At 41.5% G+C, this 15,799-nt stretch overlaps 1 protein-coding gene across 2 annotated transcripts in view; it reads right to left on the minus strand.

Annotated features, from left to right (window-relative positions):
* The window catches only part of Stk3 (serine/threonine kinase 3), a 254,561-nt gene that overhangs the window by 183,472 nt on the left and 55,290 nt on the right, over nucleotides 1-15,799 (minus strand). Inside the window, exon 1 of one of the 2 annotated variants that reach the window (XM_090339128.1) lies at nucleotides 14,984-15,155. The exons of the other annotated variant lie outside the window; for it this stretch is intronic. Within the exon in view, the coding sequence (XP_090195254.1) occupies nucleotides 14,984-15,009 (26 nt within the window). The 5' untranslated portion in view covers nucleotides 15,010-15,155. Of the gene's footprint in view, nucleotides 1-14,983; nucleotides 15,156-15,799 lie in introns of those variants that run through there. 2 annotated transcript variants of the gene reach the window in all.

Here is a 15,799-nt window from a genome sequence, read left to right on the forward strand (position 1 = left end):
CAAAGATATTAAACTTGCCGGCATGGTGACTCATGCCTGTACTCCTAGCTACTCAGGAGGCTGAGATCTGAGGATCAAGGTTCAAAGCCAACTGGGCACAAAAGGATCTAAGACTCTTATTCAAACTCAATCAAAATCTAGAAAATGGGAAGTGGAGTTTGGCTCGAGGGTAGAATGGTAGTCTTGAGCTGAAAAGCTTAGGGATAGCGCCCAGGCAAAGTTCAAGTCCCAGAACCCACCAAAAAAAAAAAAAAAAAGATATTAAACTCATTGGTAACATTAACTATATCAATTTAAAATTCTCTAACATAGTAAATATACCACAAAAAAAACAGTGAGTAGGCTTTTATGTCTAGTAAAAAAATAGTTTTAAAAAAAGCCCCCCCAAAAATTCAAAATGTGGTTAGAAATACAATGAAGGAGGTTTCTTACTAGTTTTCTTCCTTATTTCTCTTCTATTTACAATCATTAAATTACTATCATATCAAATTAGTATTCTCTAATGAAAAGACTTTATTAACTTTACAGTGACAACAAAGAAAACACATGTAAGAGGCACACCAAGTAATCAAGAAACTAACACCCTAACAAAGGAATTCATGGCACGATGAAACACTGTGTGAAGGTGGGAAAGGGCTGGGAGTTTAGCCTCGTGATAAGAGTGCTTGCCTAGCATGCATGAAAACCTGGGGTTTTTTTCCTCAGTACCACATACATAGACAAAGTCACAAGTGGTACTGTGGCTCAAGTGGTAGAGTATTACCCTTGAGGAAAGTTCAAGAACAGTGCTTCATCCCTGAGTTCAAGCCCCAGGACTAGCAAAAAAAAAAAAAAAAAAAAAAAAAGTGGGGGGGGACCTAGAAAATAAGTTGTAAGATGGCAACGAAGACCTCACCTGTTGCTATCTTACATATAAATGTATTAGATTCTCCAATTAAAAAACTGAGACTAAACTGATAAAATAACTGAGAGCCAATAATATGCTGCTTACAAGAAACTCAATGCATATCTAAGGACACAGAAAAAAAATAGTATCATTTGCAGAGAAATGGATGAAACTAGAACAAATCATGTTTAGTGAGGTAAGCCAAGATCAGAGAGACAAACAGAACATGTTCTCGCTGATATACAGAAGTGAGAGCTAAAACACATGGGGATTTGACAAATTACATAGGATTCTAGATATTCACACAGTGAGACCAAAAGAGAATCATCTTAGAGAATCACAAAGGTGCAATACCCAAGTGCCTTGTCATATCTATATCAAATAATATACATAGTGAAACAAGCTCCAAATATATGGAAACAAAGGAATTTTTTTTCTTAATTTGTTTATTCTTTTTCAGATTACTCTGTATTCTTTACCGTATATACAATGTGTTCGTGTGCACATCTGTGGGAGGGTGAAATGAGGGCACAAGACCGAGAAAGGTACAGCAGTGGAGTGCACTGGGCATTGATGAAAGTGAACTATGTAATTGTGAGTGGAGGCGGGAGGAGGTACTGGGTGAGAATAAGGGAATAGATGACACTGTCCCTCTCGATTAGTAGGAGGGATGGGGAAAAACACACCCCAACGAGTCCAAGCCGCGAGAGGAGAGGGCCCACTGTCCTCCCGCACTCAGCCTTCCTTCCCCGGAGCACGAACAGACGCCACACAGCTTCATCAAGGCAGGAAAATCTCTCTCTCTCCAATAAACCCCCCTCCTGAGGCAGTCCCTCCAGCTAATGTCCCCTCACTTTAGGTCCCAGCAGAGAGTGATAAACAATAACACATTTGTAACCAATGCTAATCAAGTCTTGCGCCATGCCTCTTGCACCTTGCCTTGTCTCAGCAGAAAGTTATTAGACATGGCGTTGCTGGGCCCCCCAACACATCACCTCTAAAATAACAATAAAGTAAATTTTAAAAAATAACAGGCCAAAAAAACTGGCAACTGTGTCTCAGAAATCAAAAGGACTTTACCTTCAAGGCTAAGCAAGTGACTGCAACTCAAAATGAACATGCACATGTCATAATGATGGAAGCAGCATTATTATAGTAACAAATTTCTTCCACAGTAAGCCAAAAAGTAGGAGTTGAAAAAGTTTGCTTCACATTTTTGTTTATAATCTGACTCAATTTAAACAAGTCATAGGTTATCAATTGAATCCAGTAAACACAATGAGTAATTCTAATTTACACATGTTATTTTCTCAACAGGTAGAATAACTGAAATGTTTTTTATTTAACTTAGGTAAAAAGTGCATCTCTTAGGTGTTTGTCAAGCGAAAACACATGATTTATTTTGGTAAACAATTCATGTTTTGGTTATTTTGTCTTAAGTTGTTCTCTTTTTGGTGTTTTAAGTGAAAACTAGTGTTTTTTTCATTTGTGACTTAATTTTAATGTTTTTATTATCTCCTTTAAATCCACATTTACAGTTTAAAAAAAAATTTCACAGGTGCAAGTGGCTCACACTTATAATCCTACTTACTCAGGAGGCTGAGATCTGAGGATCATAGCTTGAGGCTAGCCCAGGCAGGAAGTCTGTGAGACTCTCCAATTAACTACCAAAATGCCAAAAGCTTGTTAGGTATGCCCTGGGAAGAAATGCCCATCCTCATTGTTCTTCCTGTGCACACGTAGCTCCTCCCTAAAGCCCCCACCCAACATTCATAACCCAGGTAACTGGCACACCTGGAGGAAGTTACCTCCCCTTTCTCTGAGGTCATATCCTTAACTGCCCTGGTCACGCCTCCTCTGGACCATGGGAGGTTCCCAGATTCTGAGGTCACATCTACATCTGCTATGATCACTTCTCCTTCTCCCCTCCTCATCCCACCCCTCCTTCACCCCAATCTCTCCCTATATTAACCCCAATCCCACCAGAAGTCACCCCTTCCCTTTCCTTCTTTACAAACATTTCACCGTGTGCAGGCCAGCAGTATGCTCTTCCCCCAATAAACTTCTGTTTTCCTGAACCATGTGGCAGTTTCCTTTCAGCTAAACTTTGCATAATGGTGCTGAAAACCCAGGAGGAGGCAGTCAGGAGTCACTGTATTCCCCTCCTAGTCTCCTTCTGAGGGTCAGTCTGCCATCTGCCTCCTTGACCACTCCTCCTTGGATCAAACTGCCAAAAGCCAGAGGAACCTCATCTCTGACTTCTGGCCCTTACCATTGCTGGCCATGCATCCACCACACTGACTCCTCTCTACATCTGGTGAGTGACTGTGACTCCCCTCCTCTATACATATGAAGAGTGCTACTCTATGAGCCCTCTGACTCTGTCTCTCTAGACATGGCACCATATCAGACAGCCTCTATACCTCCTTGGTTGGTCACTGCCTATTTCAGGGACACCTGAATCGAAAATCTGACCCTTATCCTGAAAGAGGCTCAGCCACCTGAGCATTCCATCTGAAACCTCTTAACACACACCAGACTCCACCTTCTATGTCCTATAAGTCTCCTCCCCTTCTACATCCTATGGGACTCCCCCTTCCACATCCTTACCGCACTCTTCTTCCTCCCCATGTTTCTTCCAAGCCAGGAACTCCTTTGGGGTGTCTCCTATGCTCTCTAGATGTCATTTTCACTAAAAGACTAAATATACTTTATATTCTCTGCTAATGCAATGGTAAATGGTTAGAAATTCTGTATGTTCAAACTCTTTCATGTCCATCTCTGTCTCCTGTCTCATAAGCCTCACAAGCCATCTCCTCTAGAAATTTCCTAGTCTTGTAGAGGTTGAATCTCCTCTCTCCCTTTCATGCTCCCTTTTTGTCTCTCTGTCTCTATCCCTATCTGTCTCTATTTCTCTCTCTGCCTTGGTGCTTGTGCCCTTGGGAGTGGATTTTCTCCTAAAGGGTAGCTGTCCCTGATTTAAATTCTCTTAGCTAAAACTGTCTCTCCTCAAGAGCACCCTTGAGCACCCTGCCTTCCTGTTCGGCTGTCTGCTGTCTGTCTGCTTTCTTCCTTGCTTACTTCATAATGCTCCACCAGGTTTTCTTACCACCATGGCCTGTTTTTTGTTTTTTTTTTTTGTTTTTTTTTTTGCCATCTTGCTCACATGGTGGATTTTCAGCCCCCACACTTCTAGCAAGTGTTCAAAGGTCAACTGAATATAGCACTTTAGGATACTACTTAAGACTGAAACCACGTCAGCTCTGTATCCAAAGTGGCTTACATACCTGGAGAACACATATTAAAACCTTAACAAACACAAAGGAATTCTACATAGCCAACAGACAAGATAAAATAATGGCATTTGAAAGGAAGTGGATAAATCTAGAGCGAATCATGTGAGTGAGACAAGTCAAGACAAAGGAACAAAAATCGCAGGGTATCCTTAATATGTAGCTATTAGATCCAAACAGTACAAGAACGATGACTCAATATTTGCATACCCAATGCTATGGACATGGTACTGGAGATATAAACACAACTACATAGACATAAAAATTTATGACTCTATAGACATATTTTATTACATAGATTAATATGTATCTGTGACATACAAACCCTCAGCCTAATTTTAATTATGTTCTAAAATCTAAGTGCCAGTGATTGTATATAGAGATTCCCTTCTTGAATACTTGTTTGTTAAATTCATTTGAAATATGATGTAAAAATCAATGTTAATAAATTCTTTAATAAAAATACCTTAACAAACTTATTAGTGTACAAACACTAAATGAACATAAAGAATGATATGCTGATTTTATATCAGTGTATTACTTTTTAACTTATTTAAATCACAGCCATCTTAATTACATACCAACTTGCTAACTTTACTCATAAGCTCTACCTTATAAAAGTGTCCATTTTTATTTTTTTCCTTTGGCCTATGTGGTCAGGGGCCAGAAAACCTTCAAAATGATGTATTGAGAATTTCATCATTTTGCAATACCCAATGAATTAACTGAAATAAGTACTAATATTAACAGCTGCTGACGTCACAAGAAAAAGAATATTACACATTAAGAGTTTACTACTGTCTTGCTACCCAATTTATAACAATGCCTAATGGATCTAACTTTGGTCTGATCCATTTCAGGACCCAGCTTCCCAGTTGCAGGAAATACAGAAGACAAATATGTTGAACTGAGCCTGAAGTAAACAATGAACAAAACACACATAGTAAGAAACCACAGTTCAAACAACTTAAAGTTTTCAACAAGAAAAAGGGTAAAAGAAAACATAAATCTTAAAAGAAACAACCAACCCTAGCTTGGTTGTTACTAGCAACTCAGAAGGCTAAGATCTGAGTCTCAGTTCAAAGCCAGCTCCAATTGATAAAAACTAGTAAAGACTTTTATCTCCAATTAACCTCCAAAATGGCAGAAGTAGAGCTGTGGTCAAGTGATAGAGTGCTAGCACTGAGTAGAAAAACCTAAGTGACAGTGCCTGGTCCCCAAGCTCAAGCCCTATTTCCAGCAAAATTATATTTGGTTAATTGATTAATTTCCTACATCTAGCCTATCAATTAGTACTTCATTTCTAATCTCAAAATGTAGCCTCAATCTGTTCTGTTATCTCCATCTCCACTCACTCCACAATCTCTATCAATTTTTACATTGGCCTTCTGTTTCTTTTTATATTAACTCTCTACAACCCACTCAAAGCAACCAGAATAATATTTTTAAAACAGAATTGCTTGAAATCCTGCTTAAAATCTGCCTTAAATCAAAATTCCTTTCCATTACCTTTATCACTGAATCTCTGCCCATCTTTCGAACCTCATCTTTATTTGCCTTCTATTCTAAAACCTAGCCACAATGGCCTTACTTTAATTCCTTTAGGACATTGAAGTGGTCTTTCCCTCACCAGGCTTTCTCATGGATTTTCTTTCTGCCTTGAGTACTATATACACACATGTCTGTTCACCAGGATAATTTCTCAGTGTCACACTGCAGTTTAAATATCATCTGCTCAGAGATAATCCCAAGTGTTCGATTAAGCAGGTTCCATCACTTCATCAATTCACAAAGCTCAAGCCCCCAACTAGAATTTTTATGTTCTGTGGAAGACCTTATCTTTCATTTGCTAATGAATGCACTTAACATCTGGTGTTTTGGAAGGCAGTCACTTAATTACTGAGTGGTTTAAGTAGATGAGCAAATGAATGGACCAAGGCTTATAGTGAAGTAACCTGTCAGCATTAGCTGTCTAATTCTGTTTTTGTTTTTTTGTAAAAATACTTAAACTGCTTGGCCACCTGCGTATGGTGTTTTCCTGGTGAGCAGGACCACCTGTGTGTGGTGCTCTCCTTTAAAAGCTCAATCCCACAGCTCTCTATCAGCCCAAAGGTGGAGTGTAGCCACTGCGCAACTATTAAACTGACTCCTAGCTCCATACTGAGTGCTGGTGACTCTATTACTGGAGGGTTCAGAAACCCCAATATGACTGGATATTACATACAGAGGCCCCAGGAAGATTCCAGCCTCAGGCCTTGATTTCAGGTAGCCCAGGACAGGTGAGCCCGAACCTTTCAAGGGGGTGGCTACTGAGAGAAATTCCTCTCAGTCCCAGAAAAGGGTGGTAGCTTTTCCTGGCTGGATACTTCCTGTGGTCAACATTAAGCAGGAGTCTGTCTAAAATCCTCCAGAGGTAAGCATTTTATATATTGACTAGGAGTGTCTTATGTTTTGTGTACTGACAAACTGGTGAGCAGCTAGTGCCCTGTTCACTGGTTGAAACAGACTGGTGAGAGTACTGTCTTGTGTCTAGCGCTCCAGTTGAAATAGACTGGTGAGCGTTCTGTGTACTGGCTGAAACAGGCCGGTGGATGCGGGCCTTGGATAGGTTCATGAGTGAGCTGTACACCCCGACCTGAGGTGGTAGGGAAATTTGTCCCCACTGTCAGACCAAATGAATCTAGTGGGCACCGGTTGAAACATACTGGTGAAGTATGTCATATTCCAATTGAAACAGGTTGGCACGAGTTTACACTGGTGAGTATTTTATGTTCTGTGTACAAATTGGACCAGAATTGGACCAGGACAGTTAAGTGCTGACTTTGGGTGGGTTTGAGTCCCACCTGAAATTTGTGTCGTCACTTGTCTGCACGTAGCTGTTTCCATTTACCAATGGGACGACATGGGCCAAATGACATCAGTCTCTATCCCCGTGGAATTAATGCTCGAATGTTTCTGATTTCAGGAGTGGAGCCAGTGCTCATGGGCCATCTCTGGGCTCTCTGGTGAGCTTGAATGGCAGGAGTTCAATGTAAACTGCCATCTGAGGGTTCCTTTAATCTATTCCTTTTCGCAGTTCACAGGATCATCTTCAGAAACCCTGGTCACCCAAATCAAATCCCCCATTTCTTCAGGACCACAGGAACCTCGAGGATGAGTTACCCCCTCCTCTTTCTGAAAACCCCAGGCTTTAACTCCTTGAGTCTATTCTCTTCATTCATTAACCCCCTTGGAATCATTCAATAACCCCCTAGGAATGACAGCAGGTTTTACAGATCCTCTATCTCCTAGGAATGGAATAGTCATCAGGTGTCTCTAAAGCTACATGCTACAATCACCCTCCAGGAGACTGAAATCAGCGTGAAAAAAATCAGTGTAAAGGTTGCCTTTGGCAAAAGCCAATCAGCTCATCTTTACCTTCAAATGAACAGACCCAAAAGGCTGTTTCTCTGGCCAGCTAACCTGGACAGGCTTCTGCAAGGTTTTAAGAACTCTCCAACTCTTTGAAGCCCCAAGTCAAGACCGTCAAGACCCGGCAGCCTTTCCACACAAAATATCCAGAAGTAACTCTTACAATGTTGATGACCTCCTACTGTCAGCAAAGAGGTTAGTGAGGTCAATCCTTCAAGTATTAGAAATTAAATGTGAAGATCTATTAGTATCAGAAACTTAGCCAAGCAATTTTAGATGGATAGAACAGACTATCTTTAAGTATCAAGAGAAAGGGACAGGCCTAGAAAGTCACATATGGTGGGACAGGCCCTAGGAAGTGTCCACACATGGTGGAAGAGAATAAGCTGGCATGAAGACAGTTCATCTAAATCTAATCAGATGGGCCAAGTTGACCAACTTCATATCTTTCCTTGCAGACTGACACTGGAAATCTGATGTGAAAGATGACTGGTATTTCTAAAAATAGCCCCTAAGGGAAACTTTAAAAAGGGAAACTTTAAAAGGGGTTTTTGAAACAAGGTTTAAAGGTTTAGAAGGTTAAAAGTTTGTCTGTATAGGAGCAGGGAGTTTGGCCTAGTGGTAAGAGTGCTTGCCTAGCATACATGAAGACCTATGTTGGATTCCTTGGTACCACATACATAGAAAAAGCCAGAAGTGGTACTGTGGCTCAAGTGATAGAGCGCTAGACTTGAGAAAGCCCAAGGACAGTGCCCAGGCCCTGAGTTCAAGCCCAGGACTGGCAAAAAAACAAAAAAAAAATTGTGTGATGTAATTTGTTTTCAACACTTCTCAATACTATTTTGTAATTGAATGTATTAAAGAGGCATATGCTAGTTGAAATCTTGGTACAGTGATGATGCTTGTAATTCTCGCATTACCAAAAAACTGCTATTTGAATTCAAAGGTTATCTAAGAGTTCAACTCGGATTGGAAAACATTGCCTATTTTAAAATAGGTGACCCCAAGGCAATGGACTGTCTAGTGCTTCAAGACTTCAAATGAAAATAAAAAGCTACTGAAGTGTTAAAGCAATGATTAGCAAAAATAGGCTCAAGACTATAGGTTTCTGGCTAGGGAGGGTCAACTCCCCTGTGTAAGCTGGAAGAAGATGAGAATCTTTGCCCATCAACCCAACAAAAGGACCAGTACCATCAACCTAGCAAGACAACCAGTCATTTAAAAAAAAAAAAAAATAGGTAGGATTGAGAAAGTAGACAGTAAGATGACAACTGGCATGTCATCATTTTTGTGGAAGCCTTGAGTCACTATAGGTTGACCTGGCCAATTGTCTTACGTCCATCAAAGACTCAATTATATACAAAGGAGCTGGGAATGTAGTAACCTGTCAGGATTAGCTGTCAAATTGGTTGGGGGTTTTTGTTTTTTGTTTTGTTTTTTTTGTGCGGCTTGGACTCTGGGCCTGGGTGCTGTCCCAGAGCTCTTCAGCTCAAGGCTACCGCCCTACCCTTGAGCCAAGCCCCACTTCCCAATTTTTAGAGGTTAATTGGAGATGAGTCTCGGGTCCTTTTGTGCGCAGGCTGGCTTTGAACCTTGATCCTCAGATCTCAGCCTCCATAGTAGCTAGGGTTACAGGCGTGAGCCACCATGCCTGGCTTCTGCATGTGGTGTTTTCCTGTGTATATATATATCAGGTATTTTCCTGGTGAAAAGGACCACCTGTGTGTGGTGCTCTCGTTTAGAAGCTCAGCCCCACAGAAGGTCAGGGCTTCTCTCTTATCAGCCCGAAGGTGGAGAGTAGCCTCTGTGCTGCTATTAAACTGACTTAGCTCCATTCACTGAGTACTGGTGACTCTATTGCTAGGGGAATCCCAATATGGCTGGGATATTACAATAGTCCATTTCTGCCTTAAGTAATCAGTATGAAAGCCTGTTTTCAGAGACCATAGAAAAAATGACTATGTGGCTTCAGAGAATTCAAGAATATTTACAGGTTATCTTCAGTTTATGCTTTCCTAAAATATAAAATATATCAAAAGTTCATCTAAATTATAAACCCAAGTTTAACTTGTGTTCCTTTCTAACTATAGGACTCTACAGCCCATAATTTCAGAAGACCAAAAATCCTAAAGCTGAAAGATGATCTGGAGAAAGATATTATGTCTTAAATAAACAGAAATCCCACAAAATGTACTGTTTTCTAATATTTCCAATATTTTTCTAATTTCTGGTCTATTTCAATAAGAAAAGATGGTCATGAAATTAATTTGATAAATCATAACTCTCTGTTAGGTGATCTGTAGTTTTAAAAAATATTCTTGATGGGCTGGGAGTTTGGCCTAGTGGTAGAGTGCTTGCCTAGCATGCATGAAAACCCAGGTTCGATTCCTCCATACCACATACATAGAAAAAAGTCGGAAGTGGTGCTGAGGCTCAAGTGGTGGAGTTCTAGCCTTGAGAAAATCCAAGGACAGTGCTCAGATCCTGAGCTTAAGACTGGTTAGAATGTTCATATTAAGGAACACATGAATAATTTCTAAATATGTCCTATATTCTTAGTTAATTCTTAATTACCTTTTCCTTCATATTCAAAAACCATCTCCCTCTGATTAATCATTCATTCATAGCAATATCTGCCATTATGATTTTCTTACCTTCCCTTTTCATTTGTGGGAATATATTTCAATGCCAAAACATTTTTATGTCAATCCTCAACTTTATTTACCCCCTAACTTTCCCTTTCATAGTACTTAATTACCACAGAATCTAACAACATTTGAATCAAAGACCTCTCCTTCCTGTCTTAGAAACACAACTTAGGAACTTAACTCATACTTTAGTGTTTTCATTGCTCAATACCAACTTTGATTCCAAACAAATTTTAACTACTAGTCTTATAATGTAGTGGAGGAATGTTAGACTGATCTGGTAAAGTATATCTCCATAGCCTATTTAGAGCATATTGTGTATCCTCTCTTTGACAAGTACTGTATAATACCACAAACCTACTCTGTAGCAACTAGAGCTCTTGTATTTCCAGAGGCCTCTCTATGACAAAAACCTAAGACCCATTCTGGTACATTAGCAGATAACCACATTTACTGAATGTTTTATTTATTTTTGCCAGTCCTGGGCTTGAGCTCAGGGCCTGAGTAATGTCCTTGGACTTTCTCAAGGCTAGAGCTCTACCACTTGAGCCTCAGCACCACTTCGGCTTTTTTCTATGTATGTGGTACCAAGGAATCGAACCAGGGTCTTCATGCATGCTAGGCAAGCACTTTAACCACTAGGCCAAACTCCCGGCCCCTGAATGTTTTATTTTAAAAACAAAAAAGAAACTTAAGGATATTAAATCAACATATATGAAGATGCAGGTGCCTTACTATTTAAAACTGAGTCAGGGGTCTTTTTTTTTTTTTTCTTTTTGGTCAGTTGTGGGGCCTGAACTCTGGGCCTGGGCAGTCTCTGAGCTCTTCAACTCAATGCTACCGCCTGACCCCTTGAGCCATAGCACCACCTCTGGTTTTTTACTGGCTAATTAGAGATAGTAATCTCATGGACTTTAGTGCCCAGGCTGGTTCTGAACCTCGATCCTCAGATCTCAGCCTCCTGAGTAGCTAGGGTTACTGCTGCATGAGCCACTGTGCCTGGCTTCCAAGTCAGTATCTTAACCCTGGGGCATACTGGGAATTTCCAACTTCCAGAGGAATAACCAAAAGTAAAATTTAAATGTCAGTGGCAAAGCAGGGCTGATGTTATAGATGTGTCACTAAGTGACATCCTAAAAATCTTAAAGACATGTATTGAAAGGGCAAATACCCGATTTAGAATAGTGATCAACCTTTGCAATATATGAAGAGAATATAATTGAGAAAGGATAGGCACAGGAGGCTTCAGATGTATTAGTAATATTTTATCTCTTAAACTAGGCAGTAAATATCAGCAACAAACACAATTATGATACTCTCACAAAGATTAACAATAGAATGAGCAAAGGGAAGTAGAGAGATTGCAGAAAAAATCATTTCATTATGAAACTTTAATAGGCATTATTGAACATAATGGAGTACAGAGCTTTTGCAGCCATTCATACTAAGGCTTCTGGCACTTTCTCCACATGAAAAAATTAATCTGAGAATCATTTCATAAGGAAAACATGAGTTTTATCATGATTGAACACATTACAAAGCACTGTACCGAGTACTTTTCTAATGACCTCATTTAATCTCTACAATACATTTTATAAGTGAGAAGTTTAAATGTTGAACTAATACAGTAAGTGATCACCAGTAAGGATCACCATTTCTTAAGATTATATGTACAAGGTAGAATTAGAGACATGGCTCAAGTGGCAGAGCACTTGCCTAACAAGAGCAAGGCCCTGAATTCAAACACTATTATCTCCAAGAAAAGGTATACACAGTCACATACAACAATATTTCAGTCAATGATCTCATACACATAGATTCATAAAACTATATTGCCTACTAACACCATAGCCGCCTACATAGCTTTGTGAATGTATACTCTACAATGTTTATACAACAAAATCACCTATGGATCAATTTCTCAGAACCTAACCTACTTACTGTATGAATTTTCTGGCAAACAACTGATCTCAAAATTGATTGTCTACTTTATTACTTTCTAGACAACAATAATCAAAGGGGCAAACCAAAAACTTACGGTCAACAATTTCTGACATAGCCTTCCATGTTATAAAACAGGATTACTGTCTATAATCCAACTTACTCCCTTGCTGGGAGGATTAAAAATCATGAATATAGGACTGGTGCATAACTCAAATGGTAGAGTGCTTGCTTAGAAACCACAGGCCCAAGGTCAATCCCCAGTACTACCAAATATAGGACTAGAGAGATATATAGATATATAGAGATCAAAGACAGATAGAGATAGTCATATTCACTCACCATTAATATAAAACTTCTATAAAATTCAACAACTATTCAAATTAAAGAATTAATGTCACATATCTTTTGTCCTTCAGAAATGCAGCAAGATACTGGATTTAAAATTGGCAGAAAAAAAAAGACCTTTTTAGACTTGGGGAAAAAAAATTCATATTTAGTGAAGTAAGCCAGACCTAAAGGAACACAGCCTCAATGGTTTCCCTCATTTGTAATAATTAGTACACACCTAGGACTCTCATAGCAGAGGATTACAATAGCGCAAAACCTAGATATATAAGGTTATATAGGGTGAGGCTAAATGAAAGGATCTCCAGGATATGGAAACAAGAGCCTTATCTTGTGTGATTCTGTTGTTCTTAATGTACTGTTATTCCTCTTCTGTTTTGTTGCCCTTTGGTTAATCTCATATTGTTACTGTATCTGACTTTGTTACATGGCATATTGTACATCCCTTTATTTATTTGAAAGCAAAGGGAAGGGGGGAAAACAAGATGATTGGGAGGAGGTGGGGGAGGGAAATGGGAACAAAAACATGAGAAAGGGCATCAATGTGTGAGAAGTAATGCACCTACTACCTGGCAAAAGTAACTGTAACTCCTCTATACATTACAACAAATTTTTTTTTTAAAAAAAGGCCTTCATAGGTCATAACAAATCTCTCTGAACAACCACTTTGAAAAGTATAAATCCCCATGGAATTACCACCTCCTGACTCCTCTGGGTTGTCTAATGTCTTTGCAAGAATAAGGATTCTCTTACACCTGTGATGAAACTGTGATAACTTAGAGTAGAGCTAATAGAAAGCCTCTACTACAATTCGAAATGGCTCATGTTGGCCTATAGCATTATGTTAGGGGTGTTCCCTTACAATCCTTCCAAAGAAGAAAGAAAAAAGTGTTCCCAGTATTATTCTGTAGTAGTAAAATCTGTGGCCAGGAGTTTGGCCTAGTGGTAAAGTGCTTGCCTAGCATGCACAAGGACCCAGGTTTGATTCCTCAGTACCACATTAAAAAAAAAAAAGAAGTGGTGCTGTGGCTCAAGTGATAGAGCTCTAGCCTTGAGAAAGCCCAAAGTCAGTGCTCAGGCCCTGAGCTTAAACCCAGAACTGGCAATAAATAAATAAAATTTATGTCCACTGAGTACCAGAAGACAAGTTACAAAATGCAAGAAGAGTATGTTTCAATGACTTGCTTTCAGAACTCAGACTGATGGCAGGCCCCTTTTGAACCTATCCAATACCTTCCTTTTTTACCTGAACAGATGGCTTCCAGGCGCGAAGACTTACGCATCTACTCATACAATTCTTAATAGTTCCCTACCTTTTAAATTATTTAACATTCTTGAATACAACACTTTCGATCTAAAAACCTCCAGGTGTCAAAGCAGACAAATTCTTCACCACAGCACTCACTATAGACAGACATTAGTACATTTAGTTCATCAATTAAAAATGAAAGACTCTCCAGGTGCTGGTGGCTCCCAACCTAATCCTAGCTACTCAGGAGTCTGAGATCTGAGAACCGCCGATTGAAGCCAACCAAGGTAGCAAAGTCCATAACACACTCCAATTAACCACCAAAAAGCCAGATATGGAGCTGTGGCTCGAGTAGTATAGCACCAGCTTTGAGCAAAACAACTAAAGGACAGAACCTAGGAATTCAGTTCAAGCCTAATACTGGTACACACAGGGAGACATGTACATGTACACATACACACACACAGGTTAAATGCTTTGTCCAGCATCAACCAATTAATTCATTCTTGGGGGCAGGGGGTCAGAGTATAACTTGTATCCGTGGAAAATATGACTTCTTAAGAGCATTGCAAATGTTAGCTTTAATCCATCCATTTTGTTTGTCTATGCTTCCAGCATATGTCACGTTCAACATAAACAAATACCATGCCAAAGCATCACTATCTGTAAACCTACACGGGGGAGGGGTTCTAATTTAAGATTCCTTCTGTCATGGACCCATAAATTCTCTCAAGGGGGAGGGGGAGGAACACCTGTCGGTGTAACTTTTTACACAGGGTAGCTATTAATAATTCCCTAAACTATTTTCTTAAAACCGTCATCTCTAATAGAAAAGGGAAACAAGCAATACTTTGAAGCACATTGGACAAAAACAAGCCTAATAGTTTTAAGACCTTCGTTTGAAGGTCTCCAGACTCTGCGAATCTGCCACGAGGGAAAACCCCACGGCCCCGGGGTCGGGCCGCGGGCCGCCCGGCGCTGCCACCCCAGCGTTCCGGGGGCGCCAGGCCAGCCCGGGGCCGGCAGGCGAGGCGCCGACGCCCCTCAGGCCGCGGGCCAACTCCTCGTCCCGACCGCCTCCCGGCCCACGGCGAGCCCCGGCTCCCGGGCCTAGCAGGCGGGGAGAGGGTCGAAGCTGGGCCCGGCCTAGCCGCCCCCGCCCCGCGGCCGCCGGCGCTGCCTTCCTCCTTCTCCCCAACTTTGTTACCTCTTCGGGGCCGGCGGCTGCTCCATGGCGGCCGGTGGCAGAAAGAGGGACCAGGAGAACCGCGAAAGCCTGAGGGAAGACGGGAACCGAGGCACCAGCGGGCCAAGCCCGGGGAACCACAGAGGGAAACTCTGGAAACTCGGACCAACTTTCCCGTAACTCCACAGCGGATCTCCCTCCCGCCCGGAGCCTGGCCCCGCCCTCCCTTTCCCTCCCCTCCCCTTCCCTCCCACCCTCACCACCCGCCCCGCCCCGCCCCGCTCCGCCCCGCCCTTCGGCCCTGATGCTGCAGCCCCAGTACATGGTGGGCGGAGCGACTGCGGCCTAAAGTGGGGGGGCGGGGCCAGCCTGTGGGCGGGCCCCCAGCCGCGGGCAGCAGCCCAATCAAGATGAGCCGAGAGGCATCCTCCAGGACTGGGCGGGGCCTTCCGCGGCTTTGTATGGAGGCGGGGTCAAGGGAGGGGCGGGGCGGATGGAGCCGAAGGCCGGCTTAGCCAGAAGAGCCCCAGGTGAAGCCTAATCCTTTTCCAGCCCTACTAGGCCTCCACTTCTCACTCGCCTTGGCCCGGCTTGCCCTAGTCCCACCGGACTCATTTCTTAGGGTTTCTCAACAATGCATCCCAAACATCTTGGGAAGCCATCTGAAGTATAACTAACTGCCCACGCTTCCCTCTCTTGTTCTGCTCATAATTATTGGCTATGTTTCCCTCCCCCCAGCCATTTGACATTTGTAGCTACAGTAGTAGGGATACTTATGGAAATTCTGGTTTGAATTTGATTGTGGACAGCAACTCACTATCACAATAATTACATCTA

The sequence above is a fragment of the Megascapheus bottae genome, chromosome 9, assembly GCF_031878675.1.
Source record: "Megascapheus bottae isolate mThoBot1 chromosome 9, mThoBot2.hap1, whole genome shotgun sequence".
Lineage (NCBI taxonomy): Eukaryota > Metazoa > Chordata > Mammalia > Rodentia > Geomyidae > Megascapheus > Megascapheus bottae.